The 21505-nt window shown below is 49.1% G+C and overlaps 1 protein-coding gene across 3 annotated transcripts in view; it reads left to right on the top strand.

Moving 5' to 3' along the window:
• Positions 1–1527: 1527 nt before the first annotated feature.
• Positions 1528–21505, top strand: part of NECTIN2 (nectin cell adhesion molecule 2) — a 91794-nt gene continuing 71816 nt past the window's right edge. Inside the window, exon 1 of one of the 3 annotated variants that reach the window (XM_081018980.1) lies at positions 1528–2326. In XM_081018980.1, the coding sequence (XP_080875106.1) occupies positions 2269–2326 (58 nt within the window). In that variant the 5' untranslated portion in view covers positions 1528–2268. The remainder of the gene's footprint in view (positions 2327–21505) is intronic. The other 2 variants (XM_081018982.1, XM_081018981.1) reach the window with 2 other exon arrangements.

The following is a 21505-nucleotide window of genomic DNA, read 5'->3' as shown; positions in this document are numbered from 1 at the left end:
AACAGAAATCGGGCTCCAGCGGCGCGGCAACAGCAGGAGGCCCCATTAGCTAAAGTGGTGCTTCAGGTTAAGAACAGTTTCAGGTTAAGTACGGACCTCCGGAACGAATTAAGTACTTAACCTGAGGTACCACTGTACCCACTTTCCTCTGAGAAAGCTTCCATGAATTCAGTAAAAAGAGATGTAAAAGAACTGCACGGTTTTTAATAATAAAAAAAATCCAGTGGACCAAAAACTTGCCCCACAAATAACAGGGCAGGAAACGTAAATGTATTTTAATACAAGTGTTTAGAAAACGGCACCTGGTCTTAGGTGTTGTGTTTTGTCACACACAGGAGGCATTTGAAAAGGCTACCATGAGCTACAAATGCAGGCGGGCAACTTCCAACCCCAAAATAACCCAGGTGCTTCTTGCTTCAAAAATATTATTTCCCCGGATATACAACTGGGAATCATAGAAGTGTAGAGTTTGATGGGACCACAAGGTTCAACCACCTGCAGTACAGGAATCTTTTGTTCAAGGTGGGGCTGGAACCCACCACCCTGAAATTAAGACTCTCATGCTGTGTATAGACTGAGCTATCCCTTGATTAAAAACTCACACAATCAATTGACGAAATTTGCTTTCACAGAGCTGCTGATCTCAATAAAATATACATAAAAGTTAACAGAGCCACAGAAGATTTCAGAGGAGGCATGGCTGAGATCATCCTTTAAAGTTGCACAGATAATTTTTATTCTTTTTGTAAACCGCTCGCTGAAGTTTTACTACAATCAGGTGGCATAGAAATCTTGTTTGATGAAGAAATAAATTTGGACCAGGGGCTGAGCCCTGCTGTTGGACCCAACGGGACTGCCTAAACCTGCACAGGATCAGTTCCTGTGGGTTGCGCGTTCATGTGAAAGCAGGGCGCTCTCTGCATCAAGCAAATCCTACCCAAATGCGTGAGTAGGGGACCAAGCCTTCCTAAGAAGATACAGTGGTACCTCGGGTTACATACGCTTCAGGTTACAGATTCCGCTAACCCAGAAATATTACCTCGGGTTAAGAACTTTGCTTCAGGATGAGAACAGAAATCGTGCTCTGGCAGCACGGCGGCAGTAGGAGGCCCATTAGCTAAAGTGGTGCTTCAGGTTAAGAACAGTTTCAGGTTAAGAACGGACCTCCGGAACGAATTAAGTACTTAACCTGAGGTACCACTGTAATGGCGACCAGCAAGACCTAAACCATGGGTAGGCAAACTAAGGCCCGGGGGCCAGATCCAGTCCAATCACCTTCTAAATCTGGCCCACAGACGGTCCAGGAATCAGCGTGTTTCTAAATGAGTAGAATGTGTCCTTTTATTTAAAATGCATCTCTGGGTTATTTGTGGGGCATATGAATTTGTTCATTATTATTTTTTCCAAAATATAGTCCGCCCCCCCCCAAGGTCTGAGGGACAGTGGACCAGCCCCCTGCTGAAAAAGTTTGCTGCCCCCTATCCTAAACCCTCCCGAAGAGGAAGCAAGCTGCGTGCCCGAATCTCCCAAAAACGTGAAATCGATGGGATGATCTTCCCTCCTCTTGCCCAAATATGATTCCACACATACATACATAATTTTATTTGTATGCCGCCTTTCCACAGTTCAAACCATGCTCAAGGCAGCTTACAGTATGAAAAAAATTCAGAACTACAACTTAACAAAAGTAGCCATGAACAATACATGAGAAATTAAACAAATACTCAACCAAACTGAACAATTTCCACATCAATCACAATGAGATCTATAATAAAGATACAAAAAACCCTAACGATAAATACTTCTAAGGCACAGAGAGGTCAAGATCCTGCACACACCTTTCCTTAAAGGGCGCGACCCATTCATCCCTGTGAGGTTCCCCGCATAAGGTGAGCTCTAAACGAGGGAAACCTCGGTAGTGCCAGCCAGACAGGTGCGCTTGCACCGGGTTGCGGTGGGACGGGGGAAAGCGGGGGTTCGGTAAACCGGGGGCGAAGCCACGACTGGGCGTGGCCACCCCTTCCCTCCTCCCTTCGAGGGGCGGCGCCAAAGGCGCACCGGGCGATTGCAGCAGTAGCAACGCGCAAGCTGCGGAGACGCAGCAGTTGTCGCCACGGAGCGCGAGGAGCTGCTTCTTCCCCCGAAAGAGACGGGACTGATTCTACGGCTGAAGCCGATCCAGCGCCGAACGGACGGACGGACGCCTCGAGGAGCCAGAGCGGAGTCCCAGCCGGCGCTTGATCTGCTGCCCGGACCCTCCACCGCTCCATGGGCGCGCCTCGGAGTTCGTGCGCCTTCGCGAGCCTCCTCTTCTGCCTGCTCTCCGGTAAGCCCGGCGCCGTCTCCAGCCGCCCAGTGCCCACCCGCTTCCCTCGCTCTCCTCCCGGCTGGACTCTCCTTCGGCTTCCCTGGATCCGGAGTGCCAGGATCTGGTGCTCCTTGGGGATTCCTCCTCCCCAGAAGCGCAGCTCTGCGCCTCCTCCAGCGCGGAGCGAACTCCCCTTTCGCCGGTTCCTTCCCGGCGCCGCCGCCGTCGCACCCTTTGCTTTCTCCCGATTCTGGCTGCTGGCGACCCTCCTCGCTCCGAATTCGATTTCTCCCTCCCGTCTCCGCCCCATGGCTCTCCCAAACCGCTTTCCTCCGCAGCAGCCCAGTTGCCGGATAAAGTTTCTTTCTCCGCCCCCTCCCTCCCAAGATGGCGAGGCCCAGGGAACCTGTTTCTCTGGCTGGGCGCCCTGGGAAAGGCGGAGCGGGAGGAGACGCCCCGGAACACTTCCTCACCTGGCCGGAGCCGGCGGGGCGGGGCCGCAAGGTGGAGGGCTCGCTGCCTTGAGGATCCGCCAGCCCCACCACTCCCCCTTCCTCTGGGATCCTCCCTCGCCCCCTCCCCGCAGGAATCCGGAGAATTTCAGGGGCGGTGGGGAATGCGAGGACCAGCCTTCGTTCTGCGCCCCCAGTCTCTCTCCCAAGCTCTCCTCCAGCTATTCCACAGCTGCAGCGCCCCGGAATGTTTAGTCTCCCAAGGAATCCATGGCGCTTAGTATTCGTTGTGATCTTGGTTGATTTAGCTCTGTTAGCTTGTTTTCTTTTCATGCTTGGGGTGGGAATAGCGGGAACCTTTCCTGAGTTTCGGATGGGCAGATCTGAATGAGCTCCTTGCACGCATAATGTAACTGGTTGCATGATCATCACTGCAACCTGTAGATCTCACCCCTGAAATGATCAGTTGCCCAGATCTCCACCCAACCCTGGACTGTAATGTGTTTCTGGTAGGATCTGCTTGTGGCTAGTGTGCTATTTGTCAAATACACACACACACACACACACACACACACACCAGCATAGCTCTGTTGCTTATTATTTTGTATCCAGCAGTGATGCCTGGAAGGATTTGCTGTGCGCTCCCTGCTGTTCTCTGGTCGTGATGAAAGGCTGCCTTGCGCAGCTTGGTGTAGCTGAGCTGAGCATCTGTGCAGGTAGTTGCTAGGGGGAAGTTCCCTTCTCACCTTCATAGGCTGCTTCTTGGAAGCAGCTCTGTGGACTCCCGTTTGCAAAGACAATTAAGAACTGCAATGTCTAGATGATAGATCACACAGAAAGGTACCATCTTCCTAACTCAGACCTCCACATCTAGCAGGGATTCGGCCAAGGGGCTTGCCAGCGACAGGACAAGATGGTGGGTTCCATCGCGTGCTGTTTGTCCTTGGCGCTTGGTGATTAGAGACGTGTCGCTTCCGAAAGAGGTCATAAGGAGTAAGATGAGCCCCGATGGATCAGGCCACAGGGCCATCTTTTCCAGCATCCTGTGATCCCAGTGGCCCAGCAGATGCTGGTGGCAAACCCTTAAGCAGGACCTGAGCACAAGAGCACTGTTCTCTTTTATGGCTTCCGGCAGCTGGCATTCAGAAGCTTTACTGCCTCGTCCCCCTGTTCCTAGCTGCTGTGACCGGAGTCCTTTGATGGAGAAGACGGTGCCTCAGGTGGTGCCTTGGATGCAGCAGGCATTGGGTTCAATGGCCAGTGATGGAGGAAGGCCCTTCTCTGAGGAGCTTCTGCCAATCTTGAGGAGACAGTGGACAGCCTGAGCTGGCATAAGGCACCTTCTGATGTTCCATTGGGTTTTTAAACCCCGTTTCGTTTGGGGAACCTTGTCGACTGCCGAGTCCTTGATTGTGGCAGAGGATTCTGAGGCGTGTCCTCAGGTGCACAATTGGTTTGCAAGGGCAGAATACAAGCCCTCTTTTATTACCCCAGGACACAATCTGTTGCATTTCTGTGGCTGGATGAGGAAGATGGGCACAAATCACGGCCAAGGGAATTTTGTCTGCCGTGACGCATCTTCTCATTGAGGAGGAAGTTTGATGGAACGACCACAGTCTGAAAAAAACGTGAGAAAAAGAGGATGGGGCACTTCTGCATTTGTTTGTTAGGAACTGCTGTCAGATATTTAGGGCAGGAGGTGGCTATTGCCATCACGGTTCCTGTGGGTGCAGTGGTACCCTTGAGACCTTTTCCTGGCACCCACAAAGCCTCTGAACCGCCCCTCGCTCTGCCGCCTTGTGATGAGGTGCCAATCTGGGTTACCCTTTTCTACCTTGAAGAAAAAGGAAGGCTTGGAAAATGCATAGCATTCTGGAGCAAGAAGCTGGAAGAGGGAATTTCTTCCCCACTTCCTCTTTCAGCTCTATGTGCCTTTTCAAGAATAGTTGGATTAGTTGAACTGAATCTAGCTTTTTATCTTTATCCCTTGGAAAAGCAGAGAATGTGCATGTGAACATGCTCTTTCTGGCCCTCTTGGGGAACAGCATCCAGAGGAGGAGAGGAGACAAATGACCTACAGCACTTGCTCAAAAATCCAGACTTCCTCATGGGCCCAAAAAGCCCAGCTAAACAAATATTTCAATGGTGTCAAAAGAGGACTGGACATGAGTTCATGAGCAGAAGCCCATCAATGGCTACTAGCCATAATGGCTATACTCTGCCTTCAAGATTGCTTCTGAAGACCAGTTGCTGGAGGGGACGCGGGTGGCGCTGTGGGTTAAACCACAGAGCCTAGGACTTGCCGATCAGAAGGTCGGCGGTTCGAAGCCCCACGACGGGGTGAGCTCCCGTTGCTTGGTCCCTGCTCCTGCCATCCTAGCAGTTTGAAAGCACATCAGAGTGCAAGTAGATAAATAGGTACCGCTCTGGCGGGAAGGTAAACGGTGTTTCCGTGCGCTGCTCTGGTTCGCTAGAAGCGGCTTAGTCATGCTGGCCACATGACCCGGAAGCTGTACGCCGGCTCCCTCGGCCAATAAAGCGAGATGAGCGCCGCAACCCCAGAGTCTGTCATGACTGGACCTAATGGTCAGGGGTCCCTTTACCTTTACAGGAGGGGATAGGGCTCATGTGCTTCAGTCTTGCTTGCTGGTTTCCTATTCTGGGTGTGAGAACAGAGTGCTGGACTAGATGGGCCATTGGCCTGATCCAGTAGCCTCTTATGTTCAAATTTTCTAAGTTCCTGGGCGACCTCAGTTTCCCTTTGTTACTCTGTGGTCTGACCTATTACCAGTATGGCTGACCTATTGCCACTGTTTCTCGGGGATTTATACAGCAATCCATCTTTCCACATTCCTTGGGTGGATCAGAACAAAATACTAGATAAAATAACGCAACCATAATGCAATAGTGACAACAATCCATAGAAAAGTGTTGTTTGCATAGAGGCAGCGTGAAATGGTTCACAATCCAGATATAAAACAGTTAAAAAGCCGGGGTGATAGCTGGGTAATGTTAACCCTTTCAGTAGGTGCGTTATTGTAGGATTTTGGGCAATGAACTGTTGTTCGGCTGTTGGCCATTCCAGTGTTTCAAGCCTCTGGTTGTTGTTTTTTTGAGGATTAACGCCCTAGCCATTGTGTATTCGGTATTGAATGTGTTCCTCTGTGGAAAACTTTTCCTTTGCCCACAATTCCGTTGTACCATTTTGTTAGGTAGAAATACATCCTTGAGGGTTGGTTTTTAAAACAGGTAACTTAAATTGCCCAGAAAAAGGCCCAGTTCAAAACCATTCATTTAAACTAGCTTTCTCATCTTCTAATTCAGGCATACCCTCGGCAAGCATGCATATTAATTGGTTGCTATAACAAATAAAACCTATGTGCTTATGAAGCACATAAGAAATTTCTTTATTTATGCAGAGGCATATTCCAAATCCTGGAGTCATGCAGCTCACATGTCTTTTGTGCTGTGCATGTATATGCAATTGCTTAGAAGTGCAGTTGTGAATTAACAGTATCTGCTTTGAGTTTTCTGTGTGCATATAAGGATACTAAGCTACATCATTTCCTTGAAAATCGTTCTGCTTATCTTCGGGCCATGGAAATTAAATGTCCATTCATTTCTGCCTGGCAATCTGAAATCATAATTTGGACAAAAATAAACACAATATATCATTTCAGAGTACTTCATGCTTTCTCCACCGATTTGTTTCCCACAGAAAAGCAGGCTTTCCTCTCGGTTTGTTGAGTCATGGTTTCAACTTGTAGACTGACTATGTAGTTCTGCTTGTAAGCCTCATTGAGTTCAATGGGACTTACTCACAGGAAAGTGTAAATAAGATGCACCCTGTGTTGATATGGATGTTCCATGAGTTAACAGCCAGGGTTATTTTATACCAGGGACAGATCTTCTATTTCATGGTTAGGTAAACGAAGGCCCGGGGGCTGGATCCGGCTCAGTCGCCTTCTAAATCCGGCCCGCAAGTAGTCCAGGAATCAGCGTGTTTTTACATGAGTAGAATGTGCCCTTTTATTTAAAATGCATCTCTGGGTTATTTGTGGGGCATACGAATTCGTTCATTATTATTTTTTCCAAAAAATAGTCCGGCCCCCCACAAGGTCTGAGGGACAGTGGACCGGCCCCCTGCTGAAAAAGTTTGTTGGCCCTTGTTCTATTTCTTTGGCGATCCCTCGTAAGATTGTCTTCCATGAACGTGGCATTAACGGTGTGTCTGTAAGTGACTGTGGAGGCCAATTCTGCATCCACACGTCCTTCCACTGTGGGGACATAGGTTTCTGGGCAGAAGTTGATCACGATGTGGGGTTTGCCAAATGTGCCTTCCTTTTGGGTCGTTTCTCCCTGAGTTTCTGCTTCTTCAAAGTCCATGATGCCTTTGGTAAAGGCTATTTTCCAATTGGAGCGCTCGCAGGGACAGATAGAGAGATATTAATGGAAACATAACCGACGTTCTGTTTTCCAGAAATCTGATTTGAAATTTTAAAACCCGGCTTCAATCAGTTTTAAGTAGGGATTTGAATCTGTGTTTCCCTGTTCTTCTAAGCTGACTTCTCTTAACCGTACCAGCTCTCCTACCTCTGAGGAAAGTAATAAATTTGCAGGCTGTGATGTAGACTTCCCTTTTTTCATTTCTCCCAAATACGTTGTTTTGTGAGGTGGCGAGCATTTATTGTTCGAGACATGCCACTTCCCTCTATCATCTGTGGATGAGGTGCTTTTGGGACTATGTGGAATCTACCCACAAACCAGCATGTATCATATGAACGCAAACTTGGCTACTGGGTTTTTTTTGGGGGGGGGGGTGTATGTGTTATTTTTTGGAGGTTTTCTGGAGCTTGAGGCTTTTTCTCCACATCAAGATGTGCTTGGTTTGAGAGCACAGTTGTTATTTAGCAATTGTGTCTGTTGTGGGACATCCGGTGTGTCTGTACACGCCTTCCCTTGATGCTGAACTTGGGATGGTAATCATGAGGTAATTTGTGAGGTAATCATGAGGTATTATTTGCCTTCCCTTTCCAAAGGCGAAGGAGTCTCCTCAGGTTCTTCTGGAACCTTCCGGGAGGAAGGCACCCCACCCCCCCAGAAACAATACCCTATTTCCACAGGAGGAAAACCCTCTGGTTGTTTTTAAGTTGGCAAAACTTGACAAAAGATCCAGATGCAGTTGCCCGTAAATAACAGCCTTCATTTCACCTGCCCGGCCCCTTGAGGAAACATTTGCCTTTGCCTACGCCTTAGAAAGTGACGTGTCTGCTAGTCATAACTCTGTTTTATGTTTTAGTGCCAAGCAGTGCTGAACCAAACAGGGACCATCGCTCTGGAGACTTTTCTCCTACACTTGTATGCCTTTTTTTGACTCCGGACTGGGGGCATCTGCACTATACATTTAAAGCAGTATGATACCGCTTTTAACAGCCATGGTTTCCCCCAGACAATCCTGGGGTGCCGTTATGGGTACTGAGAGTTGTTGTGGGACACCTTATTCCCCTCTCAGGGCTACAGTTTCCCTGAGGTCCCTGGAGCGAGGCATTCAGACACTCTGGGAATTGTAGCTCAGGTGGAGTTACCCTTAGCAAACTACAGTTCCCAGGTTTCTTTGAGGGAAGCCATGACTGTTCAAGCAGTGTATTTGTGCTCTAAATGTACAGTGCAGAGAAGGCCTCATATGCACATGCTTTTTATCTCCTGCTCACTTCAGCTGCTCTGGGGTTGCCAGCGCTCCAAATCTGCTTCAGCGTCTTCTGACGGAGGAGCACATTTCTGAGGGAGGACTGAGGCCTATTTCAAAGCTTTCCAAAAGGGGCACTCTGCAAATACAGCGTTCGGTACTTTCCCCTCAGTTCCTGTCCCCCAAAGAGCTTGATTTTTTTACTGGAGAGGGAAACGCACTCTGCGCATGCTCAGAGGGTCTGAGTTAATAGAAGCTGTAACAGTGAAATGATAGCAATCCTATTGACAAGTACAAAAACGTAAACTGAGGGGGAAGGGCAGGCTTAAACTGGTGGGCTCCTTCCACGAAGGGGAATCAAAGTTGTAGTAGTAACTTTTGTACAAAAATAGTGCTTTTGTAGAGGTATTTCTATAGCACCTTCAAGAGCCCTTCTAATCCCGGGAGACTCCTCCACAACGAGGCAAGCTTATAAAACTGTAAGACCAAACAAGTGGAAATGCTTATTCCTTGAGCATTACCAGCTGGCTTTGTGTGTGCATGTGTGAAAACTGGTGTGTGTGTACATAAAAGCGTCACAAATGTGCTTAGCTCACATACAGGGGTAATTCCAAATGCCCGTCATCTAACGGGTGTGTAAAAAGATATGCATGTTTCCTGTTCCTCACTTCCCCACCCCACTGCCCTGGCCCAGCAGTAAAATGGTTCGTGGCAACTTTTTACAGGGTCTGCGTCCTTGCAAGTGTGCTGCGGACCCTTTTATGCAGTTTGGGTTAAATTTTTAAAATATGCAGGGCGAGCAGACAGGGCACAAGCCGTTCTAGTTTGGGTTTTAAACCTCTCAAGTCCTGCAAAACAGCAGCAGCAGCACACTGTTGCATCTATCCAAGGCTGCTGGTATAGGAATTGGGGCTTCTTTTTCTGGCTCTGCTCAAAACTGTTTTCACCAGCACCCTTAGGGCGGCATGCATATTTCGGTAGCTTGGAGTAGGCGCCACCAGGCATCAAAAGACATGCACCTTCTGCTAATGTGTACAGAAGCCTGGCCCCCTAGGAAGGAACCTTATCTCTTCATTCTGCACAATAAGGTCCTTATGTCCCATGAATTCGCAGCCTTCCATTTTGACTGCAGTCCTGTCTGCGCTCAGTATCTTGAGTTTGCTGCCGGAGAGGTGCAGACTTTTGAAATGGGGGTGGCGTGGGGAGTGTCTCAATTACTACTTGGCTATAAACTTCTGTTGGATAAAAGGCCATTCTTTCAACCTGAAAGGGTTTGAGAGCAAAAGGAGACAGGTGGGACTTGCAACAGGTTATTATTTATTTATTATATTTGCATTAACAGCCCTTCTGCCGCAGATCTCGGGGCAGTTCACAACATAAAAATGCAACATAAAAGCACAAAGTGCATGATTAACAACAACAGCAACAAACCCACAAACACATTTAAAAGGGGGGTGGGATGGTATAAGATATTAGTCAGTCAAAGGCCCGGTTGAAGAGGAAGGATATATAACGAAGGCACCAGGCGAGCCTCTCTGGGGAGAGCATTCCACAAACGGGGAGCCACTGCAGAAAAGACCCTGTTCTTATGTTGCCACCCTCTGGGCCTCTCGTGGAGGAGGCACTCGAGGAAGGGCCTCAGATGATCATCGCAGGGCCTGGGTTGGTTCATATGGGGAGAGGCAGTCCTGGAGGTATTGTGGTCCTGAGTCACTGAAGGCTTTAGAGGTCCAAACCAGCTCTTTGAATTGGGTCCGGAAACTAATGGGCATCTGCTAAAGCCAAAATCAGTGCCATATGCTCAAGCCGCCCCGTCCCAGTGAGCAACCTGACCCTCCCAAACCAGGTTGCTTCTGTGCCCTCAAGTCATGCCTTCCTCTAGGGTGCTGAGCCGTAAGGAACTGAAGCAGGGCATTCTGCTTCTTGCAACCCTTTTCTGTTTTATTTTCCCAACTCATCGTCAACATGCCATAGCTGCCAGAGCATACTCCATCTTCAGTGGACTGTGTTATTGCCTCTGTGTTTTTCTTTTCTGAAAGTTTTTTTTTTTTTTTTTGCGGTGGTGGGTGCTACTTCAAATCTCAGAGCTCTCCCGATCACTCTCCTATTTTGGCTACAGTCCAGTCGGTACTCCATATCTTGTGTTTGCTGTTAGTGTTAAGGAAGTGCAGTTGTGTGTCACAGAGTATTTCGACATATTTCAGACTAAATAGCATCTAGTAGTTCCTGTTATTTGGCGGGGAGAGGTCAGCAGTAAAAGTATGTGTGCAAAATTCACCTGTGACGAAGAAGTAGATTTCCCAAATGGGGTGTGGGTGGGTGTAAGTGCGCACGTACACACACACACACACACACGAACTTGCAAAGCACAGTGCTACTCGGTGAGGCTTTGTGTGCAGTGTTTTCCACTTTGTTCCTGCATTTTTCCTCTTCCTGCTCTTGAAAACTGGCATGTGTGTGTGGGTGAGGTGACCTTGCATTTGGACTTGAAATGTAGAAATAGTGTCCTGCACGTTGCACACCAAACGTCGTTCCTGTGTTGCAGTATTCAGTGGAGATGCCATCCTTCTAACAGAGACATTTTAAGCCAAAGGCATCACTTTGCTTACATGGTGAAAATGGACCGTTGTTGTTGCTGTTGTTTAGTCGTTTAATCGTGTCCGACTCTTCGTGACCCCATGGACCAGAGCGCGCCAGGCACTTCTGTCTTCCACTGCCTCCCGCGGTTTGGTCAAACTCATGCTGGTAGCTTCGAGAACACTGTCCAGCCATCTCGTCCTCTGTCGTCCCCTTCTCCTTGTGCCCTCCATCTTTCCCAACATCAGGGTCTTTTCCAAGGAGTCTTCTCTTCTCATGAGGTAGCCAAAGTATTGGAGCGTTGAACCTGGGACTTTTTGCATGTAAGACAGATGGATGCTCTTCCACTGTGCTAGCCCTTCCCCAGGTTCTCCAATGATGCCACATTCACACATTCTTTTAAAGCACTATGATACCACTTGTGGCTTCCCCCGGAGGATTCTGGGAGCTGTAGTTCGTTAAAGGGTCTGAGAGTTGATAGGAAACCGCCCCCCCCTCTCAGAGGTACAGTTCCCAGAGTGGTTTAACTATTGGGTCCCTCTTAACTCTGGGAATTGTAGCTCTGGGAGGGGCCTCCTGACACCTCTCAGCACCTTTGACAAACTATAGATCTCAGGGTTCTTTGGAGGGAAAGTATGGTGTGAGAGTGGCCTTAGTGAGGCCCAAGCAGACCAGTTCCTGATTAGTTTATTCTAACCCATCTTGTTCCTTCGCAACAATGGAGGGAAAGACTTGCATGATGAAACTAATGGCACCTCTTTACTAGACTTGTGTGCCTCTTAAGATGGGCAGAGACGCTGCTTTGCTTGTAATTAAGTTAAAACTTTGAACCATGTGCATCATTCGCCTTCCTCCTCTCATGTTGCAGAGAGCATCTTTTAATCACATACATGCACCCTCCTATAAATACTCAAAACTATGACTGATGAGTTTCCCCTTGCAGAATTCTATTTGCTGTCTCTCTCCCCCCCCCCGCAGTGCTGCGAGCTCACTCACAAACCCTCCCCCCCCCCCGCCCCCAGATAGGTCTGAAAATAATATTTCCCCTCTTTGCTTCCATCCCCCACCCATTTCTTTCTCCCTCTCCTTCCCTCCCTTGTCTGCCCAAGAGCCAGAACTCATCATTAGCATGAGAAAAGCCGTCTGCAAGCCATGCCCCTGAGGAGGCGACTGCAGCAAGGACGGGGTTAACCCTCTCCTGCCCCTGCTGAGTTGAGGCTTGCTCACCCTGGGGAGAGTGCTGGTGGGGGGTGGCTTTGGGGAGGATTTTTATTTTAGAAGCCCGGTTGGCACCCACAGGGTGATTCTGCCCCTCTCTGCCCTTGCCCACACCTCAACATCCCCACACCCTTGTGTTTCTTGAATCCGCTGTCTCCTGCTTGTTGACTCACCCTTGCCCCCATGAGCTACGATATCTTGGCAGGCTTCCTTACGTATCTAACTCTCCTATGCACAAGAGTCTCAGTATGCCAGGACATGGCTGGCGTGTTGTGCTGTGTAGCTTTGTGCACGAAATTTAACGAGAGAGAGCTTCGTCTTCTGTGTCCCTGTTGCTACCCAGAGGTTTTTTGGATATGCAGGTGCCTTGGATAAACGTGCCGGGAACCTCCTTTAAAGCACATTGGGAGCACTAATTTAGCAGTCATGGCTTCCCTCTCCCCACAAAGAATCCCGGGAACTGTAGTTCACCCCTCACACAGCACACTTAACAAACTACAGCTCCCAGGTTCCTTTTTTTGGCGGGGAATACATTGAATGTACAGTGGTGCCTTGGGTTACATACGCTTCAGGTTACAGACTCTGCTAACCCAGGAATGGTACCCTGGGTTAAGAACTTTGCTTCAGGATGAGAACAGAAATCGGGCTCCGGTGGCGCAGTGGCAGCAGGAGGCCCCATTAGCTAAAGTGGTGATTCAGATTAAGAACAGTTTCAGGTTAAGAATGGACCTCCGGAACGAATTACGTTCTTAACCCGAGGTAACACTGTATTCTGTAGATGTGGCTTCGGTGATTTTTAACCTGCGCATAGGAATGGCGGCATTGACTTTCCTGGTTTTCTGAACCTTACTTTGGGGGTGTGGCAGGGGGGAGGACACATCTGGGACGTTTTGCAAGTATAGCTAGGGCTGCCATATGTCTGGAATTTTTGGGGGGCATTTCCGGGATTTCAAAGGCAGAATTTTTGTCCAGGGGGAATTTCCGCTTTGTCAAACGAAAAAAATAGCTCAACAATTTTCGGGGTTTCCTAGAAAAACTCAGCAACTGTCAGGGTCTCCTGGTTTTTACTTTTTGAAATAGGGCAGCCCTAGGTAAGGCAGATCTTCCTCTGCCACTGAACTGCAGCCCTTATTCAGATTTGGGGAGAGTCTTCACCTGTTGGTGTCCATTCTTCAGATGTTGCAGCTGCTGTTGTTGCAGAGGAGACCTCCAATTCACTCTGTACACGCCTGAGAGCACCATCTCTATTTGTTCACATAGCCTCAATATGTCAGGACTTCCAGGACAGGTGCCTGTTGATGAGTTCAGGCTGGGATCCAACCCAGTCAGCCTTGTTCCAGCCCATCTCTTTGTTAGGCTGGGAGACAGACAAATGAGTTGTGTCAATTTTGTCCCAGGAGCCAAGCCGGCAGCGTCCGGCTCCCTATTGCTATGGCAACTGGAGGCTTTCTCGTTCGCCTTCTCCTTCCATACTTCTCTGTGAGGCAGAGACAAGCTCTTTTCTTCTTCTAGTAGACCTACAGGGGATCTGAACACCCTGTGAGGTCTTCAGGGGTGGACCCTGTTTTGGATGAAGGATACAAGATGCAAGTATTATTATCATCATCATTATTATTACAGTTCTATCCCACCTTTCATATAAGGAGCTCAAGGTGGCATTTATGCCTCCCTCTTCATTTTAACTTCACAACAACCGTGCCAGGGAGGCTAGGCAATTCCAGAGCTATTACCCCCAGAATGTGTGTGTTTTTACATTCAAGGCATTAGTGGATGCTGAAGAAAGCCCCAAGCCAATTCTTGACACAGATATGATGCTGTTGATTGATTCACCTTGCTTCCTTCTCTCTCTCCCTCCCTCTCCCCCCACTTATTTTTACTTTTTGTGCTGTGCTAAGTGATTGTGTAGCCTCCACAGAATTGGGCGAAGTACCAAGCTACACATAAATTTGCTGCGTATGAAGGAACCCCGCAATTTCCAGGAAGGATTATTATCTCCAGGTGGTTTTTTGGGGGCTCCAACTTCCATCAGCCCCAGCCACCATGGTAAACGGTCAGGAATGATGGGAGCTGTAGTCCACTATTTATCTGGAGGGGCAGCACTGGTTGGCTTATCCTTGATTGGCCCATCCCTGATCAAGGGTAGTTGTTGCAGGTTAGCAATCTTGGGAAGAAGTTGGGAAAGTGGGGTTCGGGGGTTGCTATGCTTGCTGACCCATCTGTAAGCCAGGAAGTGTACAGAGGTTTTCTGTTGTTCTAGGTTTCGTAATTCCCTGAACAGGCCCTTCTCCCACATATGGAAAAATGTGTGAGCTCACTGGGATGTGTTTGCTAGGGGGTCCTTAGCCAACCCATCCATTGATCCTCGATTTGAACCTCCTCCATTGATCCATTGAACCTCCTCCATTGCTTGAGATTTTGGGCCAATACACTTGACGTCTTTGCTTGCTTTCCTTTGCTCTGTTCTTTGCTTATTTAGCATGCTTTGGCCTTGCTAGGAACCAGACTGCCATTGGCTTTCCTCTTTCTTCCAGCTGTGATCAGGGGGGATATGTGGTGTCAAGCCTGGACTTGAATGTAAACTGGCATCCCAAAAGATGTGGGGGAGCCCCCCCCCGACCTGTGTATAGTGGTACCTCGGGTTAAGAACTTAATTTGTTCTGGCGGTCCATTTTTAACCTGAAACTGTTCTTAACCTGAGGTACCACTTTAGCTAAAGGGCCTCCCGCTGCCGCTGTGCTACTGCCTCATGATTTCTGTTCTCATCCTGAAGCAAAGTTCTTAACCCGATGTACTGTTTCTGGGTTAGCAGAGTCTGTAACCTGAAGCGTCTGTAACTGAAGCATCTGTAACCCGAGGTACCACTGTATTCAGTTCTTTCTGGTGCAGAGGTTCAGATTATTTGTGCTCCACAGGGCCGTCTTATCCATAGGTGCTAGGGGTGTGGGGCACCCGGGCGCCTGGGTCTCAGGGGCACCAGGCCGAGAATCCGGGGCCGAGATTTGGAGTCTGGGGATTGGGAAGAGCTGACAGCCAGTTCTGATTGGAGCAGAGCCCATCGAAGCGCCACAGCTCTTTTACTGCGGGCAAGTGAGGCGCTGAGGCAGCCAGCCGGCTCCGCCCCCCCTGCGCGCCTGGGATTGTCGGGCCGCCGAGAGGCCCGTCAAGCGCACGCTGCTCACACGAGGCATTCAGCTGCTGCCTTGGGCTTGACCGTTGTTGCGCTGGGCTCTGCTTGCCCCCACCCCCAGTTGCCCAGGCCAGGCCTTGCTCTGCTGCCGCTAGCACCTCGGGCTCCTCTGTTGCTGCTGAGTTGGCTGGCCAGGCCAGCTCTGCCATGCACGCCTCACTGGCTCGCCCTAAAAAAAGTCAACAACTTTAGAGTCCCCCCCCCCAAAGGAAAGTCAACAACTCTGGGCAACCTGGGGGAGGGGCGCTGGGCGGATCTTTGCACCCCGGCGCCACATATCTGGAGTGACCAGTTTGGCATGCCTGTATGTGTATTCTTCAGTTTAAACAAGACCAGAGGCATCTCTTTCCTCTGTCTACCCCATTACCAACAGACCTTAATGAAACTTGTGCTTATTCCTCCTTCACTGGGCTTCCCCTCAACTCTTCCCCTTCGCCACTGTTTTGCTTTTTCCACAAACCAAGCTTAATCCCAGCTCAGGCCATGGCTTTCTCTCAACTGCAGATAACATTCCTGAGCCAGTCTTCCATTTCTGTTTGATGGGCTCTGAGATATAAACAGAGGTGCGGCTCCAGTTGTCAGGCCTGACAAGAAGCAAGAGGGGAGGCTTTGGCTGAGTCCTGGAGCGACTGTGTTCTGGCTGTGACTACAGAAGCCAGGCTTTTCCAGTAGAGACAAGGAGTGGTTTCAAGACTTCTGGATAACCAGACCACAGTGTCATCCTAATTTATGGGGAATTTGTCTCTGCATTCCTTGCGGCGGTGCTGTTTGGAATTGGCCGGCCATTGGGAAACACCAGAACTCGCCATGAGTGGCTGGTTAGACAAAATATGGGACATGGCTTTATCTGAACGTTTATAGCATAATCACTACAGTCATACCTCGGGTTACAGATGCTTCAGGTTGTGTTTTTTCGGGTTACGGACCCGCCAAAACCTGGAAGTACCGGAACAGGTTACTTCCAGGTTTCGGCGGTCGTGTATGCACAGAAGCGCTAAATCACGCTTTGCACATGCGCAGAAGCACCGAATCACAACCCGCACGTGCGCAGACGTGGCGCTGTGGGTTGTGAACGTGCCTCCCACACGGATCACATTCGCAACCCAAGCGTCCACTGTATTGCGTACTTAGAGGAACTGCTAAAACAGTCAGTTGTAAAAGCATATGGAGGACTTTTCTGTTGACCATAACTAGGGGTGGAATCCTGATACGTCCACCACTGACTCAGATTTTTTATGGAGAGGTTATATGCAGGCACTGCCCTTTTTAATTTTCCACTGAAATACTGCAAGGGCACAAATGACACAATTATTTTCGATATAAATTTCTTTTTTGTATGCGACTGATATGTTGATTTTATGTAGCCCAAAGACTCTTGTTTAGTTAACATGTTTTCCCTGCCCTTAAACAAAACACCATCTGCATCTGCCCTAGTTTAGGAATCAGGACTTGACTCTCACACTTCTACACAGCAAGCTGGCTTGCAAGGTTGAAAAAGTCCACAAAGCAGAGAGAGCTTGGGGGGTGGGCTCCAAATATCCCACTTCCTCATATCACTTGCACTTTTACAGATGCTTTATGCAGCAAAACAACACCTTAAAAAGCATAAAACTGCCATTAGTGGGTCAGGTGCAAGTAATCTTCAGCCCAGGTCAGGTGCAACTAATCTTTAAGATGGGAGAGCATGTTTTGAGCTGAGCAGGGGCCGAAAAGCCAGGAGCATTGGCCCTCGCTGCTAGTTCAGCAGAGGCTCTTCTGATTCCCTTCTTCAGCAATGGGGGTCCTGTAAGAATCCTCCCTCTATGTACCTGGGCTGCATATTTGTATGCATGAGCAAATGCAGATCGGGATGGAGGCCTCTGTTTCTGTTTATGCTGGAGAAGAGGGGCTTACAGAGCCCTGTGTGCTTGTGTAGGAGAAAGTTGCTATGGTGCATGGAAAGGAATGGGAAAGTCATCCGAGGGCCCATCTGCTCAGTTCCTGTGAACTGGATTGCCGGCTCTACCATTAGGCAGAGTGGAGTGGCCACTTGACACTGCGGGGGATGGGGAGAAGAGCAGCAAGATGTGTAAGGACAGAGCGGTTTGTGTCGCATGGCCTGCCCTGTACCTGCTAAGCTGGCCTCTTGCCTTCAGGTGCCATGGAGGCTGCTATCCTATCACCAGTCTTGGAAGTAAGATTCAGTCTGAGCTTCCTATTCCTGTATTCTATTCTCAGTACGTTTCCGAGCACAATTTAAAGTGTTGGTGCTGACCTTTAAAGCCCTAAACGGCCTCGGTCCAGTATACCTGAAGGAGTGTCTCCACCCCCATCGTTCTGCCCGGACACTGAGGTCCAGCACCGAGGGCCTTCTGGCGGTTCCCTCACTGCGAGAGGCCAAGTTACAGGGAACCAGGCAGAGGGCCTTCTCGGTAGTGGCGCCCTCCCTGTGGAACGCCCTCCCATCAGATGTCAAAGCGATAAACAACTACCTGACATTCAGAAGACATCTTAAGGCAGCCCTGTTCAGGGAAGTTTTTAATGTGTGATTTTAGTGTATTTTTGGTTTCTGTGGAAGCCGCCCAGAGTGGCTGGGGAAACCCAGCCAGATGGGCGGGGTACAAATAATAAATTATTATTATTATTATTATTATTTATTATCAGTAGTGGTTATTGTGTTCCGAGTTCCTTGCTGGAAAAGGTGGAAATGCTGCTGCTTCATTCCTCCTAAGCTTTGCTCCTGCTTGCCCACAACTTTCAGACTTTGCCGGTGGAAGAGGGATGGGGTGGTTGAAAGAGCAGAATACAAAGGACAGAGAAGGAGCTGGCTGCTCGATAGCGAGAGCTGAAAAGATGAGCTGTGAAGCGCTGTCTCTGCTTGTCGAAATCTCCCCGTGGACTCAGCATTGCCTTGGGCCCAGTGGGATTAGGAGAAGAGTAATCTTAATGGACGTGGATGAGCTAAGCTTCCTTTCCATTCCACACACTCCCTGCACTGAGCTAATGCTTGTTCCTCTTGGAGACTTGCTTGGGCTTCCATATTGGTGCCAAACCAATGGACAGTGGTGCGAGCCAACACAACTGGTGCCAGTTGTAGAGGCGACTGTGAATTGGCATGGTTCAATATTTGGCACTGACATAAGACCTGAACCCTGTTTACATCAGGATGGTGGTTATTATTTACCCCTAAAGTTACCAGAGGGGAGGCGGGTGGTGCTGTGGGTTAAACCACAGAGCCTAGGACTTGCCGATCAGAAGGTCGGCAGTTCGAATCCCCGCGACGGGGTGAGCTCCCGTTGCTCTGTCCCTGCTCCTGCCAACCTAGCAGTTCGAAAGCATGTCAAAGTGCAAGTAGATAAATAGGTACCGCTCTGGCGGGAAGGTAAATGACGTTTCTGTGCGCTGCTCTGTTTCGCCAGAAGTGGCTTAGTCCTGCTGGCCACATGACCCGGAAGCTGTTCGCCGGCTCCTTCGGCCAATAAAGCGAGATGAGCACCACAACCCCAGACTGGACCTAATGGTCAGGGGTCCCTTTACCTTTAAAGTTACCAGGGCAGCTTACAACAATTAAAGCAAAATGTTAAAACAGCCCAAAACAACTCGCAACCACAGAAGCGATGCGGGTCCCAGAAATATACACCTCAGTTGTTAAAAGTCAGGATGAAGAGGTGTGTCGTCAGCATTCAGCCCAAAGCTGTGTAAAGAAGGCATCAGGTACACTTCAGTGAGGAAGGAGTTCCACAACGTCTGGGCTGCCACAAACAATTCCCCTATCCTGGGCAACCATCACTCCAAACCTCTTGACCAATTGTGGCACCCAAGAGGGTCTTTAGGGAGGGAGGCATTCTTTTAAGTATTTGGTGCCTGAGTCATTTAGGGCTTTAAACACCAGCATGTTATTACGGCATGGTGATTATTAATTAAATTTATATTCTTCCCTCCTGAAAGGGCCCAGGGCAGCAAACAACTAGTAATGAAGCATCTTAAAAACCATTCTGGTGCAGATGCAGACAGGGAAGGGCCTCAACTTAAAAGGCTTGTTGTTGAAAGGGGAAAGTCTTCGGGAGGCACCCAAAAGACAACAGAGGCGGCGCTTGTTTTAATATTCAAGTTCATGAATGGGAATCCACTTGGAGGCTTGCAAAAGCAGAAATGATGAACCACTGCACAGCCCTTTGGCTGAACATAGGGAAGTATGGGAGGCCCTGCCACCGTGACCCTACTTTATTTTCTTCCCTTTCATGTGCTAAGTACAGTGGTACCTTGGGTTAAGTACTTAATTCGTTCCAGAGGTCCGTTCTTAACCTGAAACTGTTCTTAACCTGAAGCACCACTTTAGCTAATGGGGCTTCCTGCTGCCGCCACGCTGCCGAAGCACGATTTCTGTTCTCATCCTGAAGCAAAGTTCTTAACCCGAGGTACTATTTCTGGGTTAGCGGAGTCTGTAACCTGCAGAGTATGTAACCTGATGCGTATGTAACCCGAGGTACCACTGTATACTCTGTTTGTGATCTGAACGAGGTGTTAGCGGTGGTTCAGGAGTATTGCTATACGTTTTCAAAAGCCTAAAGAAGGTGTTTTGGATTGTGTTCTCAGAATGTTGCCCCACACAAGAGCCTCACTCCTTAAAGTATGCGGACTGCGGCTGAAGTTGCAAAGCAAACAAGGAAACTTATTCTTATTCTCTCTGTATTTGTAACTCCGTAAAGATGGGGCACATAGCTAAAGGTTTGGGGTGGCGGACCTGTGACCCTTCAGGTGTTGTTGGGCTACAGGTCCCACCCTCATTGGCCGAACGGATGCCTCTGTTCTCTTTGCAACAGTACACCAGCTTATCATCTTTTAAATCTGAAAAAGGCATTTAATAAAGCAAAACGGCCTCAGGTTTTCCAGAAACGGCAGCTTGTTCGTGCTCCGTGCGATTTGCAGAAAGATTGACTCGAGCGTTCTGGAGGCGTGACCTTGCGAAGCCTCTTTTCTTCCTCTGATCTGATCGGTTTCCTCTGCTCTTTTCCAGGGGGTCTGGGTGGATGGGTAGGAGGACTGGAGGTGCTGAGGGAGGCGGGGAGACAGAGAGGCACAAGCTTGAGAGCTCTCTGCACGTTCCTTCCCAGACCCTGAAGGACACCTGCCCCCTCAGCCTCTTTCTCTCACCTGCCTAGTTCTTTGGGTTGTCATTTAAGATCTGCCTTGGCTGCTCCTTGCTTGGGTTGTTTACCATTTTTTCCCTGGACGTGGGGCTTGATAGCTGGGAGGTTGTTCCGTGCTCCCGCCCTCTAAAATACCCTCCCTGCAGCTTGCTCCATTTAACCGCTTTGTTTGCATGCAGCTGAACATCAAACAGCACTTTAGGCTCTGCCCTTGGCTCCCTCCCTCCCTCCCTCCCTGCCCCCAGCTCCAGATTTCTCCTGTATATGTCTCCTGTTGTTTGTACACACGTGCACGCAAAGTCTTTCTTTATTTCAGCCTGCAATGGTAGTGGTGGTAGGGTGACCTAGTTAATTCTCCCAGATAATTTGCATGTATATTAAGATATGTAAAAATCCATCCCCTCAAGGGACGCTTGGTCTGTGGCTAAGCCGTATTGATCGTCTCTTGACGCCCGTGTTCTTCTTCTCAGCAGCATCTAGCCCAGTTTCTCTCCCGTAAGCAAAAGGCCGGGTGAGCTGTTTCCCCGGCAGAATGACCTTGCAAAGTTCAGGGGTCCGAGCTTTGAGGACCGTGGTTGCGCTCCTACTCGCGCTGACCTTTGGGGTGATAAATCTGCAGCTCTTGTGTGGATGCAAATTGATTAAACCTGTGGTCTGCAAGGCCTTCCCCCGCGAAGGGGATTTGTGGCTGAAGAAATATTTCTTAATCCACAGACAAAAGCTGGAAGAGAGAGGGAAGATGGAGCTGGAGCAGGAATGAGATGGGGAGCAATCTGAAAAGGAAGGGGAGGGGGAGGTGGAATTAGGCCTGTGCCCTGAGGACCTTACAGTATAAAGTTGGGGTAGACAATATCATTCCCTTCAAATTTTGTTGTTGTTGGACTCCGTCTCCCATCATCCCTGACCATTGGCTGTGCTGGCTGGGGCTGTTGGGAATTGCAGTCCAGC

Source organism: Podarcis pityusensis, assembly GCF_964106645.2.
Source record: "Podarcis pityusensis genome assembly, chromosome: 8".
Taxonomy (NCBI): Eukaryota; Metazoa; Chordata; class Lepidosauria; order Squamata; family Lacertidae; genus Podarcis; species Podarcis pityusensis.
Note: the sequence above shows the minus strand (reverse complement) of the source record. Positions and strands in the feature narration are given on the sequence as shown.